The sequence below is a fragment of the Culex pipiens genome, chromosome 2 (genome assembly GCF_016801865.2).
Source record: "Culex pipiens pallens isolate TS chromosome 2, TS_CPP_V2, whole genome shotgun sequence".
Taxonomy (NCBI): Eukaryota; Metazoa; Arthropoda; class Insecta; order Diptera; family Culicidae; genus Culex; species Culex pipiens.
In genome coordinates this window covers 101,680,234-101,692,728 of record NC_068938.1, presented here as the reverse complement: position 1 = coordinate 101,692,728, position 12,495 = coordinate 101,680,234, and the positions used below count along the sequence as shown (strand labels likewise).

The window sequence follows — 12,495 nt, the reverse complement described above, 5'->3', positions numbered from 1 at the left end:
TGTTTGTGTCATTTTTCATGCATTTGAGTTCATCGCTCATCAATTTGAGTTCATTGTAAGTGCTCGTTTAAAAACTTATCAATAAAATCGAGAATATTAGTAGGCTCAGTGAAAAAATAATAATTTAACTAAAAATTGACGAACTCCTCGATGACGAACAACTGTTGCGAGAAAGAGAAAGCAGATTTCTGATGTAAACAAACCAACTTATGAGACACTCAGAGGTGTGACTGTGTTAGTAAAGTGAATACAAAGAGACGAGTTGTTCCTTTTAATTCCGCTATATATTTTTAATATCTTGACAGATACGTATTTCGTCTACTACTTGCAGACTTCATCAGTGTTCTGTTCTCGACTGTTGTGTTAGTAAAGACTAGAAAGTCGGATTACATTAAAACATAAATTTAATTTTTCATTGCTTTGATTACTTTCACACTCCTTCGAGTCTCCCCTCGACGTACAAAAAGTTTACAGCGGCTATTGCGTGGTGAATAACTTCTTATGTTTGTACAGCGGTACCCCCACATTACAGCGGTTTACTTTGCAGGTTATCCCCCACAAAATTTTCGGCTCGCTCGCCTTCTTGCCGTCAAAAGTGCTCCGTCGTTGGTCGTTTGAGGTTATCCGCTGCCCCGTGCCGTGCTGTGTGGCATTTTCACCTGCTCTCCAGCAAGGAAAAGAAAGGCTCAAGTCCCGTTTTTTCGTGCGTGTTCCTGTTCGGCTAGCCGCAAATTTCAATCTTTAAAAAGTAAGTATTTGGGGCCGGGATGACCGTGGCCACTTCCGGCCAGCTTTTGTGAAGGGAAAAAGTGCCGAAAAAATGAACAAGTGCCGCGCCTACTGAGTGCCACGCGAGATATCCCGTTGGTTTCTTTGGGTTCTTTTTTATGGTTTGAGACTTTTCCCCGAGTGACTCATATTTGGTGGGGTTTTTTTCCGAACGGCGGCTCGTTGGTTCCCGGAATCTGTTCCGGAGGATGTGCGTCGCCCGAAACTAGGTTACATAACCGATCAATAACAGTCCCCCTGCGAGCGCTTGTGAGCGAGAGAGGGACGACGACGGTACGAGTGTGTGTGGCCTTTGCAAAATGGTGCCGCGCCGGAGGAGACATTGCCCGGATTGCCGTTCTCTTATCAGCGGACAGTGCCTGCCCCTTCAAGAAAGCTGAATGATTTAATCAACACCTACGTCAGGAAAGAGTTAGGCACAGCGAGATTGCTAAAGATCCGGAACATTTCGCCGAAGAATGGTCCCGAAAAAAAAATCAATATGGCTGCGAACCTAATTGACTACAATTGCCACTCACACCACCACACATTGGGGTCGGCAGTAGTAGAAGAAGAACCAAGAAGTGGCCAAGTCATGTGCCCTCCCGCGATGGGAAAGTCTCAGGACCATCAGCGATATCTAACGGGATCTTCCTTAATCTTTGGAGATTGGAATTTATAATCGACGGAACCGGTTTCCCACGACCATTATATCTTGCGCGGGGGAGTAATTTGGAGTGAACATTATTCATTCTAAATTTACTACCTCCTCGAAGAAGGTCTACCTGTCCAGTTTGCCCAGCCAGGAATTATGTAATTCACAGAGACAGAAAACTTCTAATCCACTTTGATGGAAGCCCCTCAGTTTGCCAAAAAGCGGTCCAGATTAACCGGCGTTAGCAAACGCACCTAAAACTACTATCAAGTCAAGCGTTGAGATTATAGTTGGTCAAATTCATTGTGACACTATCGCGTTTCACGCACGCGAAGCGCTTCGGATGTATTGTGAGAGAGGGTTTTGTGTGTGTCCCCCCGACCCGAATGTTACGTCACGCTTTTAGAAATGCCGTGAGAAAGAGCGAAAATGAAAATTTGCCGGCTCGTCAAGAGAGAGTGGTGAGCTTCTTCTCTGGCTTCTAAGCGCACACGTACACACACACACATCCGTGGTCCGTGTTCCTGGTGTGTGACGTCGATGCAGGAGAAAATGGTCCTATGATTAGAGGCGGGCGATGTACGTGTATCGTACGAGATGATGATGGATACTTTTGCCTGCGTAACATTTTCGCGATGTTGGGTAATAGGTTTTTTTGCACGGATTTTGGAAAATTTTGAAATTTGTATGACAAAAACTTGTTTAAATACTGTTTATAATTGATATCAATCATCAGATTTGGGTATACTGAATACCGATGTTATAAGAAATAACAAATCAACAATACAATATAAAATAAAATAACAAAACCCAATCTGATGTTCAAGACCAGGTTTTCCCAAAGACCGGTCCGCGGGCCGGATCCGGCCCGTGAAGGTTTTGTTCGAACGCGAATCAGTTCAATACGGAGCGTCGGATCGAGGTGCTTTTTGTTGCGTTGGGTTCGTATAAGTCGAAGGAATGTTCTTACGCCAAAAAGTGACAACTTTGGCCATTGGAACCGATTCCGGAAAATCTGCAGATTGTATTGGAAAAGTTACCTAAAATCAAATTTTGATCACAGGAGGCTGAATAAGCTAACAAGTTGAAAACGTCAAGAGTTTCTATTGAATAAATAATTTCAGTGTTCAAATTTTTTAAAAATAGGCTTTAGATCAAATTTTAATTAGGAACAACTAGTTTTATTTTTGCTTCAGCAGTAACGTGTTGCTTATTCAACTTATTATTTGGATTTATTTTTTTTGATTTTTTTAATATTTTTAATGTTTTGTTTCAAATTTTTTTTGTTTGGATTTAATTCTTACCATTTCTTTATTCAGCAATTCCATTGGCAAAGTCACATAAAACAAGTCAAAATTCTAACCCTAAAATTTTCTAAAAGTTTAAGAGTTCTTCTTTCCAATGCTTTTTAAAGATCAAAAATTGGTTGAAAAATTGATTTTTGTCGATTTTTTAGATTGAAGCCCGACTAGATGGGGGTTTAGGTTGTCCAGGTCCACTAAGTAAGGTTTATCGCAGAGAGGATTCGTTGGGCTGTGTTGAGTTAGGTACATTTTAGTTTGCTTTTTTATTTTCTTTGGGCAGAAGAGCACTACAGAAGTCGAATGTTCTGGAGCAACACGAGAAAAGGGTGAATAAGCATTTTGACAGTTTGAACTGGTTTGCTTATTCTCAGGCGAGGTTTAACTTTTTCACAAAAACGAAGTGTTTAACAATAGCTGGCCTCCCTAGCTTCCTTTCAACAATTTTGGTTTTGTTAAAACTCCGCATAAATGCTTATGCGCCCTTTTCAAATTTTTCTCCAGATATTGTATAGCTCTTTTCGATGTTGGGCTAAATGTTAGGTTTCTTTATCTGTATTTGATATTTTTAACTGTCTTCTTAGTACAAGATAACGCCATGCAATCATTTCAAAAATTGGACTGAATTGAATTGACAATGTACGTGTTACGTAACATTTCCAGTTTTCTTCTGGTAAAAGAAACCAAACGAATCGATGATTCGACCAAATCCGAGCTTGCAATAAAAGTTGGCACTCACTCGAGACAGTTGGCACCGAAACGGCAAGGGTCAGCCGCAACAGCGAGCATGATTCCCTGGTGCAGTTGGAGACACCGCGCCCCTCGCAACAACTATCTCCCCGTTTTGCACGCGACACCGCGACGAGCACATTCTCAGCCCGAAGAAGGCACAAACTAACTCGTGGTGTTCTAAACCTTTGATTTGTTTTATTTACTGTTTATAAGCAGTACCGCCGTGTGTTTTTGCGATATTTTTAGAATCTCGCTTGCGCGATCTTGGCAGCATTACTTACGAGGTTCAGGGGAGAGAAAGCTTGCGATGCACCCTGCAATGTGCGCGCGGCGACGCCAAACTAGCCAGCAATCAATCAATAGAGTTTAATCACAGCTCGCCTGTTTACTACTCCCCGTCGTGGGTATTAATAGAGTAAATGACCGGCCCCGCGTGTCAATGACCTCGATCTAATGAGATTTCTTGTTTTTTGCAGATGGCCCCACCAGCATACTCAGATCTCGGCAAGCAGGCCCGCGATGTCTTCAACAAGGGCTACCACTTTGGCCTGTGGAAGCTGGACGTCAAGACCAAGACCAGCTCGGGCGTTGAGTTCAACACGTCCGGCCACTCGAACCAGGACAACGGCAAGGTGTTCGGCTCGCTCGAGACCAAGTACAAAGTCAAGGAGTACGGACTGAACTTCTCCGAGAAGTGGAACACAGACAACACCCTGACCTCGGAGGTGTCCATCGAGAACCAGCTGGTCAAGGGACTGAAGCTGTCGTTCGACGGCTCGTTCGCACCGCAAACCGGGTACGCTGGCGCTAGGTTCGGCTACGCCGCCACCTACAAGTTCCGCCGGAAGGCACAGCAACAGCAACACGACAAGGACGAACCTTCTTCTAACGCCTCTCCCTTTCTTCTCACTCTGTCCTACAGAAGCAAGACCGGACGGTTCAAGACTGCCTACTCGCACGACAAGGTTCGCGTCGACGCCGACGTCAACGTTGACCTCGCCGGACCGCTGGTGAACGCCTCGGGAGTGTTCGGCTACCAGGGCTGGCTCGCCGGCTATCAGGTTGCATTTGACTCGCAAAAGTCCAAGGTTACCGCCAACAACTTCGCCGTCGGCTACTCCACCGGTGACTTCATTCTGCACACCAACGTGTAAGTATTGTCGCTGATTAGCGAGTGTGTAACGTGACAACCTGGGTGTTTTTGACGCATTCGTTATCAAACTTAATTTGTTTAGACAAACATAATGAATTCTAAAGAGGGCAAGTTTAATTTATTTTTGTGGCCACCTTCACCAGGTGATGAGCGATGTCAGTGTGATAAGATAAATCTAGCAAAGGGGCAGCGAAATGATGCGTTGAGTTACTATTGTGATATGGATTACGCAACGAGCCGGTCGGCCGGGCGGTCCCATGATGCAGCAGTATGTTTGTCTAGTTCGCGAGCTAGTGCAAACAAACGTTGTTATTTTCTCAATGTGAAAAAAAAGATATCATCGTGGACGCAACCTGTGTCACATGATGCTTTCAAATGTTGGCCGTAATGTCAATATTAGTTAGTCAATGTTGATACTTCTTGGGATAAAGGTTCAAAAATTAACCAGATCAATGATCTTGATGCTTTAACCAGGGTGGCCACTCAAGTCGGGAAATCTGGAAAGTCGGGGAAAAGTCTGTAATTGGCCAAAATCCGCCAAAAATCGAGAAAAAGTCGGGAATTAGTGATTTTTTGTCAAAAAGTCGGGAATTCCAAGCATACTTAGTTGAAAATAATTTTTGAACTTTTGAATAATTGGAGCATAACATTTCAAAATGGCACAAAACTTTTGTAAACAATAATGTATCCCTTTCACTCAAATGACAGTTTGCATAAGGTGTGAGAGGGATACACTATTGTTTACAAAAGTTTTGTGCCCTAATGAAATGGAAAGCACGAATTTTGATATAAGTTATAAAACGTCCATTGTAGAAGGGGAGATAATTCGCCAAATTAATAACACCGATGTGGTTAGTTTGACTGTCCAAAACGTTCTAATTTTATTGTGATCGAAAAGTCCCCCAGGGCCTCACACACGAGGTACTGAGGTTTTGCTTACTGAGCATTAATCGAGCTACTTGCTTTAATCGCGGCGAGGTAAACGAAGTTTAGCTTTGTTCGCAGTTTGGGTTACTGTTGTCGGCTGTGCTGACGATGTCGGTGGCGTCGATCAATTATGCGGAAAGCAATTTCCGTAACTTATATAACAAATCAAAAACATTAAATAAAATTTGATTCCTACCATCCTAATTCATTAAATAAATTCAAATATTTTTTTCAAGTCTTGCCCTTGAATTTGAACTAAAACTTGGTTTTCAGTTATCGGAAAACTTTAATATCGAATAAAATCCAATCGTTGTTCGCTCTGAATTTTTAGGTTTTGAAAACATGAACAAATATTGAAATTGTAAAAAAAACATAAATCCAAATAAAATGAGTTACATATTGGGAACTTTTTAAAGAATATGGCTCTTCAAATATTTCGCTTAAAGTAAGTGATAAACATGGAATCTTATCAAACAGTTTTTTTTATTGACAAAAAAATATAGTAAATTAATTAAATACGGACAACTAGAATTTAAAAATAAACATTGAAATTATAAATATTGTTGAGCGTTCGATTATTTTTTAAAGACTAAATGTTTATGTTTCAGAAAAATAGCATAACATTGTTTCTACACTGGCTTCCATTTTTAATGTATTTTTTAAAGGAATTTGTTGTTAAGTTTGAGTTTTTTGTTTGAAATCATTCTTTAGATAAGAAATGCCTATTATTTGAGCATTCTGGCAAAGTCGGGAAAAAGTCGGGAAACTGAAAATGGGATTTGAGTCGTCACCCTGTATCATTTAAAATATTCTAAGCATCAAAGATCTTCTCTGGTTTTCATAATAGAGGAGACCTGTAAAAATTCCCAGCCTCAAAATTTTGTCGCGAGTTGCTTTTCTCCTCTATTGGATAACTGCCAAAACAGATGAAATTTTTAAAGCAGTTTCACAGGATTTGCTTTCCTTGCAGACATCTCTCAAGCATTGCACCATTGCACGTAACAGTATTTTGCCAATGTTGAAAAGACGGAATGTTTTAGATTGGATGAGTTGAGGCGGGGTTTGCAGCTGTCAGAAAAATGGTTCAGAAAAGTGAACATTTTACCATCTTCAAGGCACCGGTTTTTGTTGTTGGATTATTTAGCATGCCAAACTGGACCGAAAAATGCTTTTAAAACGAAAATATTTTTTTAGAAAATAAAATTTAACTAAAAGAGTTTTTCGGTTTGGCATCATGCCAAACAACCCTACAGAAAAAAAAACCTTGCCTAATCCACCTTTAGGTGGTTGGTGCCTTCCTCACATAAATTTAGCCCTGATAGGGTTGCCAGATTTTCATTATTTTGCACTCAATGGAAAGGTCTTTTGATTAACGATCGCATGAATGATTAAGACATAATTTTCACCAAAATATCTGAGACTCAGCTTAAAAACGTTACTTAATCGATGGTGGTTGGTGCCTTCCTCACAATTATGTACATAGGGGAAATCTACCCATTTTAATCCTAATAAGCGGTCGTGTTTGAATGATGCTGGATAATCTAGAGTCTCCCTTGAATTTTACTAAAACCAAGTACACCAACGAGTAGAGCAAGTTTTTGTGAACATTTCTGTTTATTTTCACTTTCACTAAAAGTTATTCTATTTCTTTACCAAGCATTTAACAAAAAAAATTCCTAAGGGTATTCTAATCGAGGCGAATGCATTGGGCCACGCCCATTTTTCTAATATCGGCTTAGTTCTTTTTTCTTCCAACACTCTGTCGAGTGTTGCCATTTGCGCTGACAGTTCAAACGAACACTCACGAAAAGTGGCATTTATAGGGAAAGTTTCCTGGCATCGCTGGCTGTGCTGCTGGTGGTGTTGACGGCCAGCCTTTGTTCTTTTTTGCCTTCGTCTCTCGCTCGGTTTTCTTCAGCCTTCGATTTGAATGCAAAGTGAAAATTGAAACGTCAAACGACTTGGCGCGTTTGTTTTTTTGATGGCGCTTGCTAATTTATTACATATTTCGGGATTATTCTTCAAGTGAGTGACTAAGTAACGGTCAAAAGAACATGTTGCCGGTAGTTGGAAGCAATTTCATATCTTAAGCGCCGTGAAAAAGTAAGCGAAAGTGAAAAGTTAATTTTGGCGATATTCATTAAGCGTTTGAGGGATTCTCGTGTGTGTCACTGTGTGTGCCAACAAAATGATGAGAAGTGGTCTCGCAAAATACAAATTATGATCAAAAGTGCATTAAATGTGATCTTTTTGGCCAGTAAGTGGCATACATTTGCGTGCTTACTCGAGGCGGTGCTGTTGCTGGTAAGTTTATAGCCCAAATAGTATTTTTGGAGCTTTAATCGAGCATCAAACTCTCCATATGACGAAGATAGGTGTTTGATTGGAAAGGGTAGATTTCCCCTATTTGTTTCTGTAGTAAGAATGTCAAACCTACAAATTTTATCTAAATTTAACTTCTTACAACATATCTACATGGAGTATGTGGTCTAGAATCCCAAAAATCATTGGACGTAATATTAGAACAACACCTACGGGGCTGTTTCATGAAAATTGTTCACAAGATCTTTTCATAACCCATCCAACAATTGGTTGCATGACAGACCCGGACAACGTTTTCATCAAAATATCTGAGATTCGGCCTTTAAAAAGTGTATAAATAACACTTAAGTGTTTATAACTTTTGATACCGTTGTCAGATCATTAATTTTTTTGGACTTGTTAGAAAGGTCTTTTCAATACCATTCTAAAAATGCATGACACGACAGGGTTTCTTTCAAAAATCACTCTTTTTCACAATCTTCCGGACTTAGGTCAAAATCTTTTTTTTAGCATAACTTTTGAAGTACATTACTAAACTTCATAATTTTCAATACGACTCGAATGAGACCAAAACGGATAAAATCGATTCAGCCAGTGCTGAGATAATCGAGTGCATATTTTTGGTGTACAGACCAACATCCCTACAAACACACACAGCCATTTGCTCAGGATTTGATTCCGAGTCGATATGTATCAGCCCGGGAACATGTTGACAGCTTCCATACAAACTGAGCGTACCTCTTTTTGTGGGCCCAGTTGGCCTAAGATGGCGGCCTTCGATATTATCTATCCAAACATGTGAAAATGGCTTATTGTTTAAATAAACATAGTTTTTTCCATGTTTCGGTTTAAAACGACAACATAAGTAATCTGGAATCATTTTCCTAAAAAACTTGTTTAGAGATACGCCACGTTTAAATATTAGTCTAGAACAGTTGAAGTGAGGGTGCCGCGAATGCCGTCACGAAAAAAAAGTTTCCCGTACAAATTTTGAGTTGCGTATTCAATGGTCGGACTCCGACGAGGCCCACTGGCCATCTGTTGGTGAATACGCGCAACTCACGAAATCTGTCATCTTAGGGTCCGGCTGATATGTATACGTGGGCCTAGGAAGTCAAATAAGGAAGTTCATTTTCGAGTGATTTTATAGCCTTTCCTCAGTAATGTGAGGAAGCGAAACCCCGGGCCTGGAAGATAGTCATATTTTTCCTTTCTGAGAATTAAATTTTACGCCGACTCGATTTTTAGGTTAGAAATTTGACAGCTTGGCTGCACTGTTTACATTACATGATGCTTTTTTTTCGTCACGAGGTTCATGTAGTCTTTTATTTGACAGGTTGACAGGGCTATATAAACAGGGACTGCTGATGGCAGAGATTTTGTTTATGTTACTTTATTTAAAATCATGATTAAACAGACTTTACTGAAGTAACTTTTGCTCATTTTTGGTGGAGGGGTAGCTTTTTAGGAGTACTTTCAGAATATGCAATAACCCAGAAAGTGTCAAAATGTACAGGATGCCTTTTGAAATGTTACCGTCGATATATGATTTGGCGAGATAAACTTTCCGTCCTTTCCCTGCCGAACTTTAAAACGGAAAACGCTTTTTGAACAGACATTTTTTCAACAAAAACAATGCAAGTGTGTTTTGTGCTTTTGATAGCTGTTAAGGAGGTATTAGACTATGGCAAACAAACAAACAAACAAACTCGTAAACAAGACAAAAGCTGACGTTTCTGCAAACAAATGTTGGCGAACAAACAACGCAGACAAACTGTCAAACTGTGCGAGTTAGTGTGTTTGTCGTAATTTAATACCTCCTTCAGTTGTTGCAATGATCGAATGGAGCATCATTTGAATTATAGCAAATCCGGGTAAAAGTTTTCTAGAAATCGTTTTGAGAAATCCACAAACTATCAAAGTTATAAATTTGTTAGTTAGTTAGCAACCATTTTCCCGTAATAGAATACCGCCTTTACTGGGTAGAATTGATTTGCGACTAATGTCCTATAGAGGGAAATGAAATGTTCTGGGAGAAATTTCAAACTCGCAAAGTCATTCAAATTTAAGGTTGAAAAACTTGTAGTTTTTCTTTGATGCTGGCTCGTTTCTTGTACCGAACAAGCACAAACATAACAAAAACTATCAGTTATATATGCAATAAGTTATTTTAAATTGATTCCGACCTTGTTCTTGCATGGTCTTGTTGCTCGATTGGAACCCCGATTTAACAGTTCAATTAAAACCCTGAGAGTGACATTTCGCCTCTTCATATAAAAAAAAAGATTTAACCTGTAGAATCGGTGCTTTTTGTAATTCGGGCTCAGTACACATACATGTTCTCTTAAATGACCGCAAAATTGACTCATTTTGTAGCATTAGGATGTAATATAAACACTGCGTTCAAGTAATACAAACACATTTATTTTTAATATTAATCGTGTTTTCTTCTCTCTCCTTCCAGCAATGACGGCCGCGAGTTCGGTGGTCTGATCTACCAGCGATGCAACGACCGTCTGGAGACCGCCGTCCAGCTGTCGTGGGCCTCGGGCTCGAACGCGACCAAGTTTGGCCTCGGCGCCAAGTACGACCTGGACAAGGATGCCTGTGTCCGCGCCAAGGTTAACAACCAGAGCCAGATCGGTCTGGGCTATCAGCAGAAGCTGCGCGACGGTAAGCGAACGAAGAGAACGGGTTTTGAGCAATGTGACTAATGTTTTCTTGCTATTTTCGCAGGAATCACTCTGACTCTGTCGACGCTGATTGACGGCAAGAGCTTCAACACTGGCGGACACAAGATCGGCGTCGCCCTGGAACTCGAAGCCTAAGCTGGAGGAAAATCGTGTTCGTGTTTTAACAAACAGATTCAAGTTTAAATATCTATTGACAGAGGGCGAGAGAGATACAAATAAAACAAAAACCTAAAAAAACACACACACAAAAACAATGGAAGTAAACTACCACGTAATAGTATAAAAACACATTCGCATCATGAAGAAAAGACAGCGGCGGCGGCGGCGGCAGCACACGCGTTTGTCTCGAGAAGCGCGCGCGCGCGTTTTGAACATCTCCCTTCTCTCTCGGACGGTGGTTGTTATCCTAGCATAACACACACACAACTACCCGGAGGCGCGCATCCGCAACCAGCAGCAGAAGCAGCAGCACACTATCGCCAGAAGTAATAAAGTTATGAAAGTTCAATCTGAAAAAAAATCAAATAAAGATGGCAAAATACCAGGAACGGAATGTTCGAAAGCTTGTTTTTGATCTTTAGAAGAGAAATGATTGGCAAAAACAGAATCCAGCGCATGAACAATAGAACAAAACCAACCACTTGTGTATCAGCCCAAAAGGCAGCATCTAACAATAACTTGTTTAGAGAATTAGACAAATTTTGAACAACACGATCTAACGATATCACTTGAAACACGCGCGCACACACCTACTAACGCAGTTACAACGCCTCCGAAGCACCGGTTTTAACTTTCCGCAGTCCGTTACTCGACGACGTACTAGCTAGTCTCTAACCAATAGCTTAGGGTATTTCGTAATCATTTCACGCAATTGAAACGGGTTTGGTTCTGAATTGAATGCGGCTAGGCGCCGCTTATTTGTCACCTGAGCGTACGTGTTGGTGCAACGGTAGATCTGTTTTGTAACCGAAGAAAGCTAACCTCCCCAACTCGTGAAAGAGTTCCGTCACTGTCCCAGTTTAGTCGGTTGATAGAAATAAAGCGCAGTAATTGATTCCATGCCTCAGAAAAATGTGTTTTATTTGGAGCCTTCGATTTCAACGCTATTTTTTTTACTTGTCAATGTTACTTCTAGTACGGACTTCAGTATTTTGATCTACCAGGTCAGTTAACGTGGCTCAATAAAAGGTGACTTTTTTCACTTAAAACTCTACGCCATCTAGAACAGCTTTTGAGGAAAGCATTCTCCTTATATTTTAACAAAATCCATGTGACACATCGACTCTGGGTTTTCCTGTCACGCGCATCTTCACCAGAAAGAAGTAATAGTCTTTATGTTCATTCTCCACCGCCAATCACTTTCGGCTGAACTATGGTCATTTCGCTCTGAACTCAGCACAATGATTTCACTCAACGTTTGCTGTCTCCTCACCGTTTCTTCGACACGTCAAAAAACGTTTCTTTGTAGGTTAGATCACTTGATCTCGCTTTTCTCCTATACGCGAGAAGGAAACCGGCTACGACCGCGTCATCTACAACACTACTACAACAGCAAGCTGTTCAGAACTCCTTGTTCCTTCAAAGCCATTCCGTGCTGCAAGACGTTGTGTCGGCTGTTATCCTCGCTACGGAAAACGTCGGTGTGAGACTGCTTAAAGCTAGTTGTAAGATGTCCCAGGCAGATCTTTAATGAAAAGCAGCAATTAGCGTGGTCCTTTCGTCGATGTTGTTGTTTATACACTAAGACAAATAGGGCATTTTAACCATTAGTGGACCCCCTAGTAGAGCCGAAGCATATTTTTCACAAATTTTCAATATTTTAAGCACTTTTTTGTAACCCTTTTTACAAAACAATGAAATTTGAAGTCTTTTGAACAATTTTGACTATTTGTTTCATCAGTTATTTGTTTTTGAGCAGAAAAATAGCCATTTGAAAAAAAAGTT

General features: G+C 40.6%; 1 protein-coding gene across 1 annotated transcript; it reads left to right on the top strand.

Moving 5' to 3' along the window:
• Positions 1-584: 584 nt before the first annotated feature.
• LOC120424097 (voltage-dependent anion-selective channel-like) lies at positions 585-11,113 on the top strand. Its single transcript, XM_039588109.2, has 5 exons — positions 585-748; positions 3,933-4,252; positions 4,379-4,606; positions 10,323-10,531; positions 10,595-11,113. Exons 2-5 carry the CDS (start codon positions 3,933-3,935, stop codon positions 10,684-10,686), a joined length of 849 nt encoding a protein of 282 aa, XP_039444043.1. The 5' UTR covers positions 585-748; the 3' UTR covers positions 10,687-11,113.
• Positions 11,114-12,495: the final 1,382 nt, after the last annotated feature.